The sequence below is a fragment of the Triplophysa rosa genome, linkage group LG3, assembly GCF_024868665.1.
Source record: "Triplophysa rosa linkage group LG3, Trosa_1v2, whole genome shotgun sequence".
NCBI lineage: Eukaryota > Metazoa > Chordata > Actinopteri > Cypriniformes > Nemacheilidae > Triplophysa > Triplophysa rosa.
In genome coordinates, this window is record NC_079892.1 from 3,921,078 (window position 1) to 3,939,030 (window position 17,953).

A 17,953-nucleotide genomic window follows, 5' to 3' on the forward strand; every position below is an offset into this window, starting at 1 on the left:
TTGTGGTTCACATGCTGCCCACGTAATGTTTTACAAATCTCCAGACAGGAGTCTGTCTGTCAACTGAGATGTTTTAAGAAACACAATACGAAGATAGCTTGTTTATTGGCGACACTGACGTTTTAAAAATACACTCCTAAAAATAAAGGTGCTAGAAGTTTTTCTTCAACCTTTTTCGTAAAAAAAAAACGTTCTGCTGCAACAAAAGGTTTCTGTGGATGTTGAAGGTTCTTTATGAAACAAAAAAACCTTTGTATTTATAAAAAAATACACAAATATGACATGTATTTATACATTTATTTAGGTTATTTCCGCTCCAATAATATTACAAAAATGATAAGTTTCACTCTAGTTCCACCTATTGGCAGACAAAGCGCATACAGCTCAAAAATGTCATTACTTTCAGGTACAAATAATTACATAATTACCTTCACCAAACGCAAGGCACCAATGCGTTGGTCAATTTATATCTCTACCAACACCTACACATATTTTATGTCATTTTTACCATTGCATCGGTTCAACTTGAAGGCTGGTGAAGGGTGTGTTCACCAAGTCACTCCTAATGGGGAAATAAAAGCTTCACTCATTAATTTATGGATTAGAATTGGCCAGAACGCACAGCGAGATTTTGCATGACTTGTGTGATATTTCATCCGGACGTATCATCGCCCTTTCAAAGTTCGCCGGGGAGAGAAGCAGCGCGCAAAATGTCCCCAAAATCTAACAAATCACCCCACCTTGTCCACCCTCCACGCGTTCACGGACACACGCCCCTCCCGGTCAAATGTGCTCCTATTTCAAATTTGCACGCCGTTCTCGATGCCAGCTTGTCAGAGCCAATAACATAAGACTACCTGCCGCTCATTCAATCAGAGCAAACAACGCCTCTGGCATGCACACTGCGTGTGATCCACCTTGGGTGGAAACACATTTTCAGCCCTGTTCTGTGAATGAACGACCCTCCCTCGTTGCAGCGACGCCCGCTTCTCAAGACAGAAACAAGCGAGCTGTTGTCATTGGACTTCTAACGCATCAGTGGCATCGATCGCGCGCATCTGAATGCATCAACATAAGAAGCTGTTTTTGAAGGACACCGGAATCGCTGAGGGCATGGACTGATGGGTGACTGCTGGTGTAGCCTCTCAAGGATGCTGTAACACAGTAAGGACGCTGGAGTTATGAAGGCTCGACGGATAACTGGCGCTGTCCGTTCAGCACCACCGCCAGTCTCGCCTTGCGCCCAATGACACCATAAAGACCTCGATGACACGAGGATTTGGGATATTGGATTATTGTAAGGAGACAGGTTTGCGTTCATCATTTCGAGTTAAGTGCCAGTGTGGAGAAAGCGATTTTGGATTTCCATTGTTGATCGGTTGGTGAGCTCCGAAGTGTGCCATAGACGCGCGTTGACGCGCAAGCTGCATACCTGGCACAAGCGCTTTCTTTTTCTTTCTTTTTTTTACAACAGAAACATGCGATTTTGCACACTTGTTTTCTGAACATTGCATCGCTGTCAGACGTTTTTAATTGGTCTATGCACATGTGTTGCACGGGTCCCAGCGGTACGATGATGATGCCCGGCGTTGGTAGGAGATATGACTAGAAAGGGACGCGATGGGCCAAGGCGACGACAAAGATCGCATCGTGATCAACGTCGGAGGAATCAAACACCAGACCTACCGAAGCACCCTACGCACCCTGCCCGGCACTCGGCTCTCCTGGCTGGCGGAGCCCGACGCTCCCAACAACTTCGACTACGATGCAAACATCGAGGAGTTTTTCTTCGACCGTCACCCGGGCGTCTTCGCCCACATCCTCAACTATTACCGCACGGGCAAATTGCATTGCCCGGCGGACGTGTGCGGACCCTTGTATGAGGAGGAACTGGCGTTTTGGGGGATCGACGAGACGGACGTGGAACCGTGTTGCTGGATGACCTACCGGCAACACCGGGAAGCCGAAGAGGCTTTGGATAGCTTCACCGGGGGTGCCCTCGATCTCAGCCATGACGATCCGGAGCCTGATGGGGTGGTTGAAGCGGCGGATGGGGACGAGGGTGTCGAGATGACCCGGAGACTGGCGCAAGGGGACTCGCCCGATAACAGATCTGGTCGCTGGCACCGTTGGCAAAAGAAGGCTTGGGCTCTGTTTGAAGACCCGTATTCATCGAGATACGCGCGGGTGAGTGTGAACGAGCATTAAGTTGTATTACAGTATGTCTGAGATGAAGTTTTGTTTGTTTGTTGACAATTTAGTGATACATTGCCACCAACTTATGGAGAAAAACACTTGTGAGTGACCTTGAAACAATATCCTAGATCAGCGTCATGTCTTTGCCAGTAATTAACTAAAAATGAAATTTTTATCGCAATGCATATGATCCTAGGTTTGTTGCTTACATTACCTGATTGTTAAAGGCTTTTGAGGGCTTGTGATTTCCCATACCACAGAAAAATGGCAGATTTCCTTAGTATTACACAGTTATTTCTCTCAGACAACAATTAGATTGAGAGAGCAAATGGACATTTTTGCTTAAGTGCATCCTTGGATTTTTTTTCTCGAAACCCTCAAATTTCACAAGAAAGAGTTTCAGAAGAGATCTCAACAATGTCACAAACTGAGCTCAGAATTGCCAAGTCTGCAACCAAAAGTCAATATTTTTGAAGATCTAAATAGAAACTAAACAACAATAGAAACAATAAAAACATTTCTCATTGAATCTACCCAAACCCAGATAATTTTACCTCTACAATCTATATTTGACACCTCCATATTCCTTTCATGTATTTGAATGAAGTTTTATTTCTCCTTTAAGCAATTTTAAGAGAAACATTTAAGACTAACTGAGAACTTCGTCAAACCTTCTGAGCAATAAAATCGTTTCTCTGGGTTGCTGGCTTGTCAAGGGTTTAGAAAAACTCATATCCAGATCATGTTTGGTCAGTTTCTTGTTCAGTTCACGTTTCAAGCTGCCACTAACGTCCGGTCACTCGTTCTGATGTGGGACAAGCCGCAACCTCACCCTGTAAAAACAAACACACATATACAAACTCTCACGCAACCGCAAACCACATACAAACATAAATGCACACACAGTGTCTAAGGGCACTTGTGCTATAAGATACACCACCCTTGAGATTGTATATGCATTTCATTAGCCCATTTCAAACGTCAGCTCTTTGACCTCACACTCCACTCACCAAAGTCCCATCATCGCTCTCAGCAAGAACCCTGTAAGCTCTTAATCGCCATCCCAGCGTACCCTTGAGTTTTGCCAGACAGGTTAAAACAGGTCAGCACTGCTGACCCTAGCCCACCGCTTTGGCACTTTCAGAATCGGAGATGGCCGGCCTCCAAGATGAAAGCAGGCAGGTTGCAGGCAGAACTGTGGAGGATGAGAGACAAACAAAGATATAAAGAGCTTTATTGAACTCTTTTGAAAAGTACATCTCAGACATTCAAGTACAAATAGCTCCTTGGATGTACTACGGATGAACATTCAGGGCAGGCAAATAATCAGATAATTTTTATTACGGGTGAACTGTTCTGCCATCCTTACCATGACGGTGGTGCATGGTCTGGGCATAAACAAGTAGAAGTGTTTATAAGACTGGGATTCTAGGAGGATATGTATTATTAATCTGGCTGCCAGGAGCCAAGCTGTCCGACCCTGTCTGCTGTAGTGATGAGCTGCTGGAGATGGAGGAATGTGCCACGGCTACTGGCAACACCCCAGAGAAACATGAACCGCACACGGCTGCCCGAGAGCAAATACGCAGTAATGGGCCGATGAGGTCCGCAAGATCGGTGATTTAGATCATCTGAGAGAGTTGCTTTTGTTGCACTGAGCGATGACTCGTGCATGATGGGAAAGTCGGGTTTCGGCATCAAATATGCATTTCTGTCAACGGCGCTGGATTATTTTTACCAGGTTTTCTAAATGCAGAGCCTCTCAGACTCTCAAGAGTGGGTGGTTGGAGGAAAAGTGTTGAATTTCAAATGACTGAAGTCATGTCTGGTGTGCATGTGCAGGTGCTGTCGACCAACCACAGCATCCAGGCGCATTCGGAAACATCGTGCCTTGTTTTTTTTAATTATTATTCTTCAGCTGCTTTTCTTGGTCTGTGTTTTCCAGAGTCAATTCAATTGTGTCAAGTTATTTTTAGCTCCTTTCCATGAGGAAGAATCTCTTAATTATATTACAACTTGTTAACTCAATTACTTGCAGTGATCACAGTTGACGTATCTCTATCTCTATAAAATCTGCCCGTGAGAGACATGTTATAAACTCAAGGTTTGGGATTGTTAGGGTCAAAACAAACATTAAGGGCAAAAATGATCAAATGCCTAAAGATAAAATCGAGTGCCGCCCCATATTTGAGCTGGGCTTTCTAAATTGTGCTAAAAATACACGAATAGTTTGGTTTCAGCTGGAATAACTGATTGTTGCCAATGTTCCGTAACTGGACCTCTTCTGAAATGATGACACTTCAGTAACTGCTGGATCGGGTGTGAGGTAGATTCTGTCGCTGCATGTTGTTTGAAATATAACCAGAAATGCGATCATTTTGAGTGATGTTTTCTATTGTTCTCTGATGTTTGTTATGAGATATTTGCCATTACAAACAACAGACGTGTCCTGCTGGTCTGCTATAGTCACGCCTGGGAAGCCGATAAATATACAAAGCTATCTGTCATTTATTTGAGCGAAAACATCTCATTCTTATTAGTGCACTCTTTGATTTGATAGCTGCTGCACTTTTGCTATATAAATAAAACAAGTTATTATCATTCAAAGTGAAAAAAGAAATTAAGTAGAATTAAGCTTTATTTGGCATGCATGCATATCTGGTCACAGTAAGATTTAGAGCGAAATGCTTTGTACAATACTCCTCCCGCCGTATGCAATAAAATGATATCCAGTTTAGGGATAACAATATAAGTAATATAAAACCTTAACATTTAGAAAATTAAGATTAAGAGAAATTTATATTCGGGATAAATTACAACAGAAAAATGCACTGTAAATAAATTCACACATGAATGCATTAAACAGAAACAAAAAAAATATGAGACCACTTTCTTCAAATATTTTTACTATTTATAGGTACTGTATGTGTTAAAATTATAATTTTTGTGTGATTCTGTTAACCACTAACAATATTTCTCCCAAATTTAAAATAAAAATAATGTTTCTATTTGCAACTGGAGAAACAGGTCAAAATGACAGAAAAGATGCTGTGTATTTTTTGAGACCTCAAATACTGCAAAGAAAACAAGTTCATATTCACTTTTAAGCAATGCAACAGTAATATTTCTACACGTATTTAGGAAAAGTTGAAAAATATTTTTTTATGTGATAACCTGGATTTTTATCACAGTTTTTATGTGTCTTGTCATAGTGTCAGTCTTTTGCATTGCTATTGGATGATTTTATATCACGTCTGAGGTTTGATTTTGTTTAAATTCGACACACCCTGGACTGGAATGACCCCAATACATATAGGGATGCTGATGAAATGAAAGTTTGCAATGGTCTCTTACTTTTTCCCACAGCTGTATGTGCATTGTGTTTTGGAACTTCGTTTGAAATCTCTGAGAACTAACACACTCCAAAGTCCAGTTGCATTACTGTAATGAGAATTAACATAATGATGAGATCCATGAAAATAACGGGATTTAAAAAAATCCCGATGCAAAAAATGATCAAGTGACATGCTGTCGGTTAGTCACGGCCCCATTCGAATGCGTAAAATCTAAAGCCCAGTTTAGAATCCAGAGTTTAGTTTCTTTACTAAAGGCTACACAAATACTCATAAATATGTGCAAACAGGAGGCGAAGAGATTGCTTTAGCTTTCAACTGAGTTTGCATGTGGACCTGTCCAGACTCATTTTCACAGTTATTATCCAACAACATGTCATTCGTTAGACAGCCTGGCTTGTGTGTGTACGTGTTTAATGAGAACATCTCATATCTCCGCTATACCGGCACCATCAGCTGAACCCACTGGTTCATAGACACACACCGAATGAATCAGCGCACCGGGCTGCCCACCGACTAATACAGTTAGCAGCGCTTTAAGTGAGTTTCAACATCCCCGCCTCTTCTGCTTACACGTTTTGTTCGAGGGCTGAATAATGAAAATCGTGAGCTGAAAATGATGGCACGTCCCTGCGAGTGTGAGAATACATTATGTTCAGTGACTCATAGAGTGCCAGGAAGTTGTTCTTGACCTTTAACCCAACAGGAAGTTCAATTAGTCTAAACATTCTGCTGTCATCTTTTTGGTTTTCTAAAACAAACTGGAAACCAATGGGTTTAAATGAACCTACGCCGGGATGTTTCAACCCATAGTTGAGTCGAATATGGATTTCCCTATAGGCTAATATAAACCAACGGTTGGGTTTGTCTATATTTTACCTAATCGTGTGTTGAACTAACACATGAAAAGATTTTTTTAGTGCATGGTTTGTGTCCTTAAAAAGGACAAAAACACCATTCATTATGAAATTGAACTTAAGAGCTCAATTTAAAGTGTTATCTATCCATACAATAGCTTTGTGTGTGGAATAAACAAGTCACCAAATATGATTTTCTACAAATACGATCTTTTTAGTAAATTGGTTGATCTGGTTCACAAATACAATATTTGATCCATTTTTAACACAACGCTATCTATACGCTACCGGCTTTAAAAGTCACGCCTTTGATAATGCTTTTATGGTGATGTTTATTGCAAATGGATGGGGAGAAGCAACCTGCAGTCTTTAGGACTTCCGCTGAAGAAAGAAAGTCAATCGTTTGGAAAGTGATGTTCATTATAAAACTGTAGTGGAGCGAGAGCTGTCACTCTTCTGAGGTCATCGGTGTGTGATGGGAGGGCAGAGGAGGTGAAAGGGATCATGTCGTGTCCCCGAGACCAGGATGACCAAGCTGTTCTTGTGAAGATCTTGGAGATAAAACGTCCTTACAGATCAAACATTTGACCCCTGGGATTTGAAAGGTCGCGTGAATGTGCTTGAGAAGAGCCGAAGTGCTTCAGCAATTACTGTATGACAGCCTTGCTTCTTTTCTTTTTGACAAATTCACACTCTGTGAATGACATGAGATAAAAAGGCAGCTGGGTTCTGAGACGGGGAGAGGGGTAGAGAGAGGAAACCGTAGTGATGATGTAATCCATCTTACCTCGATCAATTATTAACTGCATTTTTACTATCAAGCTGTCTGGTTTTGAAACACAAGAGGTCAAGCAAGATCATTTTACATAACATGAAAGTATACAGTGACCATAGGCTAACAAGCAAGAAAATGATAAGGAAACATAAGATAGTTTACCAAAAAAAGAAAATTCTGTCATGATATTTTTTTCTGTTGAACACAAAAGAAGAGATTTTGAGGAATTTAGGAAATCAAACAGTTCTGGGGAACCTTTGACTACCATTGCAATTTTTCCTACTATGGTAGTCAATAGTGCCTCAGAACTGTCGGTTGCTAACATTCTTCCAAATATCCAAAAATGTATACAGGTTTGGAACACCTGTGGGTGAGTAATTCATGACAGAATTTTCATTTTTGCGTGAACTGTCCCTTTAACATCATTTATACGTCTTTATCTTAATATGCCACATACTGTGCATCTTGTTGATGGCACTTATTCTAGTACATTTTTATGACCAATTTGTTAACTGATCTCACTTAAAATGTCCCTTACAGAAAAGACACATGAATTTCACATGTTTTTTTACATGTTTTTCACATGTGATCACATGTATACAACATGTGTTTAACATGTGCAAAAAAAACACGTGTGATCACATGTGAAATGTGTGTTTTTGGAACATTTTGGTGTGAATTCCATGTGAATTCCCACGTGAAACCCATGGGATAACATGTAAAAACCCATGGGATGACATGTGCAACATGTGGTGACGTGAAGAACATGTGATCACATGTGGAGACATGTCGCATATGTTATCCCATGGGTTTTTACATGTTATCCCATGGGTTTCACGTGGGAATTCACATGGAATTCACACCAAAATGTTCCAAAAACACACATTTCACATGTGATCACATGTGTTTTTTGCACATGTGAATTTCATGTGTCTTTTCTGTAAGGGGTATGAATATTAGAAAGAAGCGAGCATGAAGGTCCACTCCTAAACACAAATCATCAAAGTAGATTGTAAGAAATACAGACAGTTCACTTAAAACCTTACTCCATTTATTCAACATCTCTGTTCCGTCTCACATGGTTTCTTATAAATGGTGACCAGGCAGTCCATCCCCTACTACACACCACCCTCAGCTTCAGACAGCCTTTCCACACGGGCAACAAAAACACCCAAGTGATCTTGATAATAGGTGAACGGCCCTCATTTGAGAGTGTCCTAGACTACCTCAGACAAAACATTCCTCCTCCCCACAAATAAAGCAACCACGACAAATGAAGCACATCTAGGGAATAGTGTCTGTAAGACTAAGCACTCGCTGACCCAGATATACAGCGCACTGCCTGTGGAAGAGGAGTTTAGGGCTGGAAGAAGATGAAGACTGCTTTAGGAAGCACAGAGAGGGGAGAACGGTGTTCCTGTAACTCAATCGCGTTATGGGTTGGACCCCAGGGAACACACATACTGATAAAAACGTATAGCTCAAATGCACTGTAAGTCGCTTTGGATAAGAGCGTCTGCCAAATGTAAATGAATTAAACGCCTGAAGCCTCAGAAATGTGTTATATATGAGCAAAATCATTTGTTATTTGATACTGGCTAGAACACTGTAAAAGCGTGCACTTACAGCATCAATGAGAAAATCAGTCGTTATTTGAATCTGTTTATATGGGTGTAAATATTTGATTGTATAATTCTTTGCTAATCCTTTACATACATCATGAAAACAGAAATCTGGTCATAAAACCTGATAGGAGAAACAAACAAACAAACAAGATCTTGGTTGTTCCAGACAGTGTAAATACATGGAGAACTTATGAAGAGTTTGGTTCCAAAATGAAATAACTTAAAAATGGTCAAAAATCATGTTTTTTTTTATTGTGCATTCCAATTAATATCAATCAAACTGCAGTTGGTTTGTTTTGATTTAAGTTATAATAACTCAACAAATACAGCTAACTAACACAATAAAACATGATAACATAATAAAAATAAGTTTTTAAAAACGGAGTTATCTCATTTTGGAACCAAACTCTTCATATAATCTTTTACTTGAAGAATTATGTCTTGAAAACAAAATTTAGTGAGGTTTATGCTTAAAAATAATATTTAATAATAATCTTTAAACTTTATTTATTATAAAAATATATATAATTTATAATTTTAGATTCATTTATTTTTATTTAAAAAAATTGTTTCAAAAGGCGAAAAAAAAATATTTTTGATAATTTGAAAAAAATGAAAACGTGTTATTTGATTTCTCTATACAATTCTATTTAAATTAAATAATTTTCAGAGAAATCAAATAACAAAACACAAAAATACAAATTTGAACAAAGTTTATTTTTCTTATTCAACTAGCAAATATATATTTTTTATAAAAATAAAATGATAAATATATATAATTATTATAATAAATATGTAAATATCATTATTTAATTATATATAAACTAACCAAATTTCAATGATATTTCAATAATTATTTATTAATTATATATAATTAAAATACTTGCCAGTGTTTTATGTCATCTGATTTCTCAGAAAATGATAAATTCTCTGACGTAATACCACAAGTTCTTTTGTTCGAACAAACAATTCATTATTGTCATTATTATTATTTTTTTAAATGTTGAAAAGTTCAATAGATATTGCGACAGCATCATTACCCTGAACGTTTTTAGCCACAACAGTCGTGTTGTAAAAATCTAATATTGTGACATCCCTAGTTAAAAGAGGTTCACATGTTTTAACACTAAGCTGGAAAATGATTTCTCGCAGCGGAATATCCGATCAATACAAACAAATGGAAACATAAAGGTTGCAGCCTCTCATAATTGCCTGAAGATCCCACGGTCAGGCAAACATGAGCATCTTACACTTATGTAATTCCAGCATTAGGCAGTATTCCGTCATCCCGTGGTGTCCCCTCCTAAAACCCACTTCCATCTGTCGTGTTTGCTATTCCCTTTATAGTGAAACACAGCGTAAATTGTAAACACCACCCCCACTCCTTTAAAAACACTTAAGGGACCAACGCACCAAATCTGCTTGTGGTAACCTTGCCAGGGCCCAGGAGTCCCTGGTGAGGGGACTATACGGTTAAATGTATTATTATTGGCGCCTTTCTGTCATCCTATGCTGTCCTTGAACGATGACCTTGAGTTTGAGCAGTACACTGTGTTGAGTTGACAGAAGCACACTGAGAAACTGAAGACGCAACATTATTTTTTAGTATTCAAAGTGAGTTAAAAACCATTGAAGCTTTATCAGCATGATAAGAATGTTTCTAATCACCGTCTCTCTTTTCTCACAGTGGGTAGCATTCGCATCACTGTTCTTCATCTTGGTGTCCATTACCACCTTCTGTTTGGAGACCCACGAAGCCTTCAACCCCATCATCAACCGCACTGAGCTCATCACGGTGGACAACGAAACCGTGGAGCGTGTCTTCCGCGAGACCGAGACCATGGTGCAGCTAACCTACGTCGAGGGCGTCTGCGTGGTTTGGTTCACGTTTGAGTTTCTGATTCGAGTGACCACCTGTCCGAACAAACTCAAATTCGTGACAAACGCCCTGAACATCATCGACTTTGTGGCAATTCTTCCGTTTTACCTGGAGGTGGGGCTGAGCGGTCTATCCTCCAAAGCAGCGAAAGACGTGTTGGGTTTCCTCCGCGTTGTGCGTTTCGTGCGGATTCTTCGTATCTTCAAGCTGACCCGGCACTTCGTGGGGTTGAGGGTACTGGGGCACACGCTCCGTGCCAGCACCAACGAATTCATCCTCCTCATCATCTTCCTGGCTCTTGGAGTCTTAATCTTCGCCACCATGATCTATTACGCCGAACGCATCGGAAGAAACCCCAACGATCCTAACGCCAGTAACGACACGCACTTCAAGAACATCCCCATCGGCTTCTGGTGGGCTGTGGTAACTATGACCACGCTCGGCTACGGAGACATGTACCCCCAGACGACCTCCGGCATGCTGGTGGGCGCGCTCTGCGCCCTGGCGGGTGTGCTGACCATCGCCATGCCCGTACCGGTTATCGTAAACAACTTCGGCATGTATTACTCCCTAGCGATGGCCAAGCAAAAACTACCAAAGAAAAAGAGTAAGCATATCCCACGAGCACCTCAACTGGGGTCTCCCAACTACTGCAAGTCAGTCATAAACTCCCCTCGACCCAGTACGCACAGCAACCCCTGCCCCCTGGCACAGGAAGAGGTTTCCGAGATCAGATACCAAGGTAGGAACTCGTGTTGTAGATTTTTGTCAATATGAACGACTTCTAGTGTTTATAAACAAATCTTTTCTACTTTTTCTTTAAAAAAAAAATATATTTTACTTTTTCATATTCTACTGTTTATGCAACTGGGTGGGTCAGCTTAGTAAACGTACTGCATTTGCACCAACATTGGGTTGGTTAATATTATCATAATGAGGCAATTTTATAGCTAGTTTACATTTATAAAACAGCATGCTTACTTTTTACGTTCAAGTTTATGTTTACGGTTTCACTCACCTTCATGTCACCTATAAGACCTTCTTTCCTTTCTCTGTGGAACGTTTTGGACCCCGTTGACTTACACTGCACAGATGCAAAACCATGTCATACAGGTTTGAAATGACATGAAGGTGACTAAATGGTTTTCATTTGGGTGAACTATCCCTTTAAATCTCATACAGTAGTTACGATGAACATTAAAACATTAAATTTAACTTTGGTTTTAGTAAATCAGACCCCCAGATCTAAATGACAGATAACCCAGCCCACCAATTACCGGTGGCTGTACAAACACTGCACATCTGTTCATATTAATGGCCATGGGTAGTTGCAACAACACTGGACTAAAAGTTTAGTTTATCGTTTGCATCAGCTGACCACTGAGAATTTCCAAGAGGAGGAGTCTGTGCTTTCTGAAATCCAATCTACTGCAATCCCACTCGATTTCATCTTTAACGGGCTCTTTGCCCACCATCAAAACCTAAATGACCTTCTCTATCACATGTTCCATCAGAGCTTTCACTATTGTGTAAGTGCCCTAATGCTGAAACATGAACCTAATTTTCTTTGAGGTGCTTTAGCAGAGTAGGGTTTCCTAGCAATTGTAAATCAGTGGATCTCAACTGGTGGGTTGGGATTAAAAATGTTAATGTTGGATTTAAGCTTTTGGTATGAATTACAATGTTGCTTTTGAGGTTTGCTACTTGATTTCTAATGGGAGATTTGGGTTGTGAAGCAAAACCGTATGTAGTAGGAACCACTGCACTAAATTTATCCAGCTGAAGGTGAAAAATGACACATAATATCATTTCTGTTAAATATGATCAATTTTTTCTTTTTCTTTACATTATTTTGTGTTGTGTCCTCAAATTGTAAAAAACATTATTCACAATATCAAATTTTCACCCATATCATAATTTTGTCATACATTTCTTATAAAAACGAATATTAATTCATATTAAATCTTATTTAAGAATATTAACCATATTTGCTGTCTGTGTTACTTATAATTGGGATAAACAAGTAAACATCTGTCCAAAGTGTTTTTACATCAATCTGTTAGCTCTATTGTTTTAAAAAACAAATTCTGAATAACAAAAACATGAACAACACACTTAAGTTTGTGTGCTGGGATAAGTTTGCCTTTTAATAGGGTGACCGTATGTGCCATTTTTCCCGGACATGTCCTGGCCAGGAGGTCGCATTTGTCCACCGCATAGGTTTATTATTTAAGGTTTTATTTCCGAAAAGTAAAAATGATATTTCAATGTATGAATGAAACTACGTCTTAAGAGAAATAAATGTTACTTTTATAATGTTTTTTTTTTTTAACTGAAATGTGAGAACGAATGCGACCTCCGGAGGACGCACCCGAAATCCTGGCCAGGACGTGTCCGGGAAAAATGGCACGTGCGGTCACCCTGCTTTTAATGTGTTGCTGTGCCGATCATTTGACGCTGTATGTTACCCCACATCGATCTGTAATGAGTCATCGCTCTTCACCTGTGATTGGAGATTTTAAAGTGAACGGGGAGGCGTCCAAAGCTGCCCTGGCCAATGAGGACTGCCCTCACATCGACCAGGCCGTGTCGCCCGAGGAAGTCTTCAGCCCCGTGGACCGCGAGAGACCCTGCTTCCTGCTCAACTCCGGAGGAGAACGAGCCAATCACACAGGGGGGAGAGTCAGGAAGGGTAAGTAAGCAGCCAATCACAGCTAGCGAAAGCGGAGCTGATTCTGTGCAAATCTGTCATTCGACGAACGGCTTTTTTCTTGCAGTCTGATAGTTCCTCAGGTCTGCTGTTGTCGTAAAGATAACAGGAAAACATGCGGTAGAGCCATTAAAGTGAGTTAACAGGCCTACGTTGATTTTTGACAGTTTTTTAACAGTCATACGAATGCAATACTGTATTTTAAACAGCATTCGATGGACCATTATGCAATTAGAACAGAGGGCCATTTTTGATTTCAATAACGATTTTTATGAACAAATATGGTCTGACAAGTGAAATACAAAAGCTACAATATATTGCCTAGCAGTGTGCTTGTTTTGCATGAATGCAGAATCACAATGGGGGGTGGTAATGATGATGGTGAAACTCACAAGAAATGCAGCATGGGATACGGGGCATGTGGTCACATGATAAGAACTCAGCCAGTCAGAAGCTCTCAGTTGTAACCTGAAATGTATAATACTGTAGATCCTATTAGCAAAATGAATTCCATTAGAACGATTTCTGGCTACCCTACTGATCTATTCTCAGTTATTCACCTTCATGTCGTTCAAAACCTGTAGACGTTTTGAACTCTGTGGGGATATTTAGAGAAATGTGTCTGTGGTTTTGTGTCCATTCAATGGAAGCCAATGGCGGCCAGTGTTGTTTGGTTACCGACATTCTTCAAAATATCTTCTTTTGCATTCTGCAGAAGAAAGTCACACAGGTTCGGAAGAGAATTTTCATTTTTGGGTGAACGCTCCCTTTAAACCGATAGTTCACCCAAAAATGAAAATTCTGTCATCATTTACTCGCCCTCTTGTCATTTCAAACCTGTATGACTTTCTTTCTTATGCAGATCACATGAGAAGATATTTTGAAGAAAGTTGGTAACAGAACAGCGATGGACCCCCATTCACTTCTATTGTATGGCCACAAAACCAATGCAAGTGAACGGGGGCCAGTTCACAACATTTTTCAAAATATCTTCTTTTGTGTTCTGCGGAAGAAAGTCAAACTGTTTTGAAATGACAAAAGGGCGAGTAAATGATGACAGAATTTATTTCTGGGCGAACTTTAGTCTACCGGTTGTTTTCTAGACGGGCTGCAGTTTCTGGCTAAGTTCTTTGATGTTCTGAACCGGTGTTGTGCTGTTCAGCACTGTGAAAACCACCCCATGCATGCAGAAGACTGCCTAAAGCATAAAACGCATGGAGGATGACGCAGTTGACGTGCCAAGCGTCAACTGGCTAACCACGAACGTAACAAATGCATGACAGGGGAACGCACCAACAGAGCCTAACTATACACGCTCATTCACGAACCGTGGCAGAGAGTCTCTGTCTCGAGTTGAAGGCTGCTCTGAGGTTTTACTGAAAGCCCCTTTTCTCTTCAAATGAAGGTTATGAAAAGCCATGGAGCCACAGCAGCATGTCTGGAGGCGTGGCCTCAGTGTCGGCATTGCCCTGCAGCCCGCCCTGTCTCATGCAGCAGGTCCACTCTCCCATCCCATCCATCCTGTAGCATGGACAACAAAACTAACCAATCAGAGGCCCTCGCTCCGCAGCGCTGCAGTGAGACGCCCGCTCACACTGTGTACCATCTCAACTCTCTGTCATTCTTTTCTCTCTTCTTCTCATCAACTTCCTATGCAGCGGCCACTTCATTCTCTTTGACGTCTTATTCCCTTTCCCCTTTCACTTCTCCGCACTTTCATTCCCTTTCTATTCCCTTCACACCTCCTTTCCTCCCCTCGGTGTTTCTAAGCTGTGGTTTTCATTGGGTGCACCATAAAAAAGATGAAAAAATGGCTATTTCATATATAGTTCGATATGACTTGAAGAGCTGAAGTAACACCCATCATGATTCTAGTAATGCACACGTCACCGACATAGAAAGTTGACTGAAGAAGCTTCATTTGCATTTGCATGCCTTGCATGGGAATATCTGAGAAAAAGATGCAAGTCAAATGAAAATATGTAAGAAAATGTTTTTTCAAGCTTCTTGGAATATATCCGATGCAGATGATATACAACATATGTAGCAATTACAACTTTTTGTTATTTTTTTTGCCTTTCCCCAAACGATGATCTCTTGTGCGTTTTAAATGTTGGTAGCAGCGGTCAGAACGACCATCCAAATTTTTCCAATAAGATGCAAACGGCAGCAAAAGCACTTTATCTTTTCTCATGCAGAGAGCATAGGCAAATTTATTCCAAACATCCATTCAATGACCAGCTAATGAGATTTTGTGACTACACACATGGAATTTACCCAGTAACGTTCCCACAACGTTTTTTTAAGGTTTGTTTTTGGTTCCGCGGAAATAAAATCTTCTGGGAACCAAATCCTAACGTTAGGGGAACGGTCTGTGTGCGCTGGGTTGCTGGACAGTGGACACGTGTGTGTATATCTCATTTTAAAACATTGCTTTGACACTGTAGCACATTACACGCAATCACCACACACACAAAAAAATGTACAGCATAGATGTATTGTGTGTGCATATGACGTAAAAACATCTTTTACAAAAGACAAATACAGTATTATTGTACTCCTGGGATTACTTGGGGAGAGGTAAATGCATGCACCTTTATGCAAAAAAAAAGAGAAACCTGCGAATGACAAACTGTAAATAAGAACATTGCATGAAATAAATTTTATATCCAATCTGTATATAGACTGTGTTATTATTTGACAGAACATGCATACATGACTCCTTGCGCCTTACCGTGACGTCTCTTTGACCTTTCACCGCTGTTTATCAAAATTTCGATTTCCTTTAGACTTCAGCGTCCGCACTAAAACAAACAGTGCACAATTCAATCCTGCTTAAAGTTTACGATTTAAAGGTCATAAAGGTCAAAGAGAGAGTGTGTCACCTACCGTAGGGCGGGGAGAGCCGAGGCGAGACCGACGGTGACCGTTCCCTGTTTCGCATGCCACATGTCAGTAACCAAGCATGAAAATCACTCTGTGTAAAAACTCGTCAGCATGAACCAATGAGACACCGTATCGACGATAACCTGAAATGAATGCAGCATGGGAGAACGCATGGTAAACCCCACGTTTACCATGAGGCCGAGATCGCAATTCACTCGCATGAGTCCTCGCGCATCGACTTGGATGTTCGCTTGCACGGTTCGAGGGCCAAAAATCCCGTTCTCTTTCTCCATCCCACCCCCAACCCCCCAATGTTTCCGTGCCGTTCGTTTGGTGTATTAATATGATTTCCTTGTTGTTTTGTTGTTGTTGTTTTCTCTTTTTATGTGTTATAGAGACCCAGCGCGCCAAACGAAGCAGACAACCGACCGAGTCAGTGTGTGTAATGAACCATGGTGTACCAACCACTATGTGTGTCAACCATAAAGCCACATCCCCCACCTGATAGTTGCGTATTTTAGCGAGAAAGTGTGTGTTCGTCGTAGTCTAGCATCTCTCTTTGAGTTGTGACGGGAAAATAATTCAGCATAGATGTAGCACAGTAACCCAGAGAAAAGCTGTCGTTTCAGCCGTACATAGCTCTGTTTGGTTTCGTGGTTTCTTGTGCTGTGCGAAGTGTTGTTTTTGAATTCGTGAGCGTCATTGTTGTACATAGTGCTTGTGTGTCGGTGTTGTGTATAAAACATGACTTCCTTTTTCTAAAAGGTTTGTTTTCGATCGAATCAAATGTTGTAAAAATGTTCCGATCGCATTTCTGGGTCAAAAAACATTCCCACACACTGTGGTCATGTCCACGTAAAAAGAAATTTGTTTTATCATATTTTGTACTACTGTAGTAACCATGTAGAAAATGCCTTTTGCACTGTTTGCACCCGTTCACTTTTGCATTCCTTTCTGTAGAATAAACGATAGGTTGAACTCAGATAGCACAGGTACGTCTGTAAGATGTCTGCTATAGATCTGAAAAACATCTGCTGTGTAAAAGCATCTGTTAAACGTCTCAAAAAGGGCCGTTTTTTAGTCGAAACCTTCACAAGAGACAATCCAAGAGAGAAACACCACAACTCTTCGATGTTCATTCACACAGAACATGAACATACAGGGTTTATGATGGAATAAACGAAAGCAACCGAAACTGTGTCTTAAGTTTGTTTCGATATTTTTTTTTCATTGTTGTGAAAAGTAAACCCAGTTCTTTGGGACCAAACTACTGCACTGCCAATTGCATCATGGGAAGGTCAACATTGGGTCATCTACTTACAACATGCCGGACTGTTTAAAGACCCAACCACATCAGAGCACAAACGCTTAGTCAGTAAATACCTAGAAATGTATTACAAACACGCAAAAAATCAGGTTTAAGGTCTTTGTGACGGTCTAGTGTTTAGTAAACACCTGACATCCTGACAGAATCTTGTATGTGCTGTGTTGTGAGATATTCCTTGCGTTTCGGCACATTGCAGTGCATAGTATGGATAGTTATTTAAAATCAGGTGGTATTTTCATTGATGGTTTAAGTTGACATATTGTTAAGGCAATTTTGTGACTTTTTCTGAACAGAAATAATAATGAAAGTAATAAAAAAAGCACTAAAAACACAGATTTTGTGCTG

The 17,953-nt window shown here is 40.4% G+C and overlaps 1 protein-coding gene and 1 long non-coding RNA gene across 3 annotated transcripts; one reads left to right on the forward strand and one right to left on the reverse strand.

Moving 5' to 3' along the window:
- The first annotated feature begins 314 nt into the window (after positions 1-314).
- On the forward strand, positions 315-17,934 carry kcnc1b (potassium voltage-gated channel, Shaw-related subfamily, member 1b). Of its 2 annotated transcripts, none has more exons than XM_057329451.1 (4): positions 315-2,187; positions 10,494-11,427; positions 13,201-13,377; positions 14,801-16,791. In XM_057329451.1, the coding sequence occupies exons 1-4, from the start codon at positions 1,621-1,623 to the stop codon at positions 14,920-14,922; spliced, it is 1,800 nt and encodes a 599-aa protein (XP_057185434.1). In that variant the 5' UTR covers positions 315-1,620; the 3' UTR covers positions 14,923-16,791. The 2 variants fall into 2 exon arrangements, with proteins under 2 accessions (XP_057185434.1, XP_057185435.1); XM_057329452.1 differs by having other exon boundaries at positions 317-2,187; positions 16,677-17,934.
- Positions 2,863-13,301, reverse strand: LOC130551657 (uncharacterized). The gene is made up of 4 exons (XR_008962644.1): positions 13,189-13,301; positions 11,704-11,769; positions 3,207-3,391; positions 2,863-3,029 (listed from the first exon to the last, which is right to left on the reverse strand). It is a non-coding gene; the product is annotated as an uncharacterized LOC130551657 (long non-coding RNA).
- Positions 17,935-17,953: the final 19 nt, after the last annotated feature.

Excerpts from the sequence above, each read along its gene's own strand:
- kcnc1b (XM_057329451.1), top strand. The coding sequence starts at position 1,621 with ATGGGCCAAGGCGACGACAAAGATCGCATCGTGATCAACGTCGGAGGA. Across the intron at positions 2,188-10,493 it reads ATTCATCGAGATACGCGCGG|TGGGTAGCATTCGCATCACT; the intron begins GTGAGTGTGAAC and ends CTTTTCTCACAG. Across the intron at positions 11,428-13,200 it reads TTCCGAGATCAGATACCAAG|ATTTTAAAGTGAACGGGGAG; the intron begins GTAGGAACTCGT and ends CTGTGATTGGAG.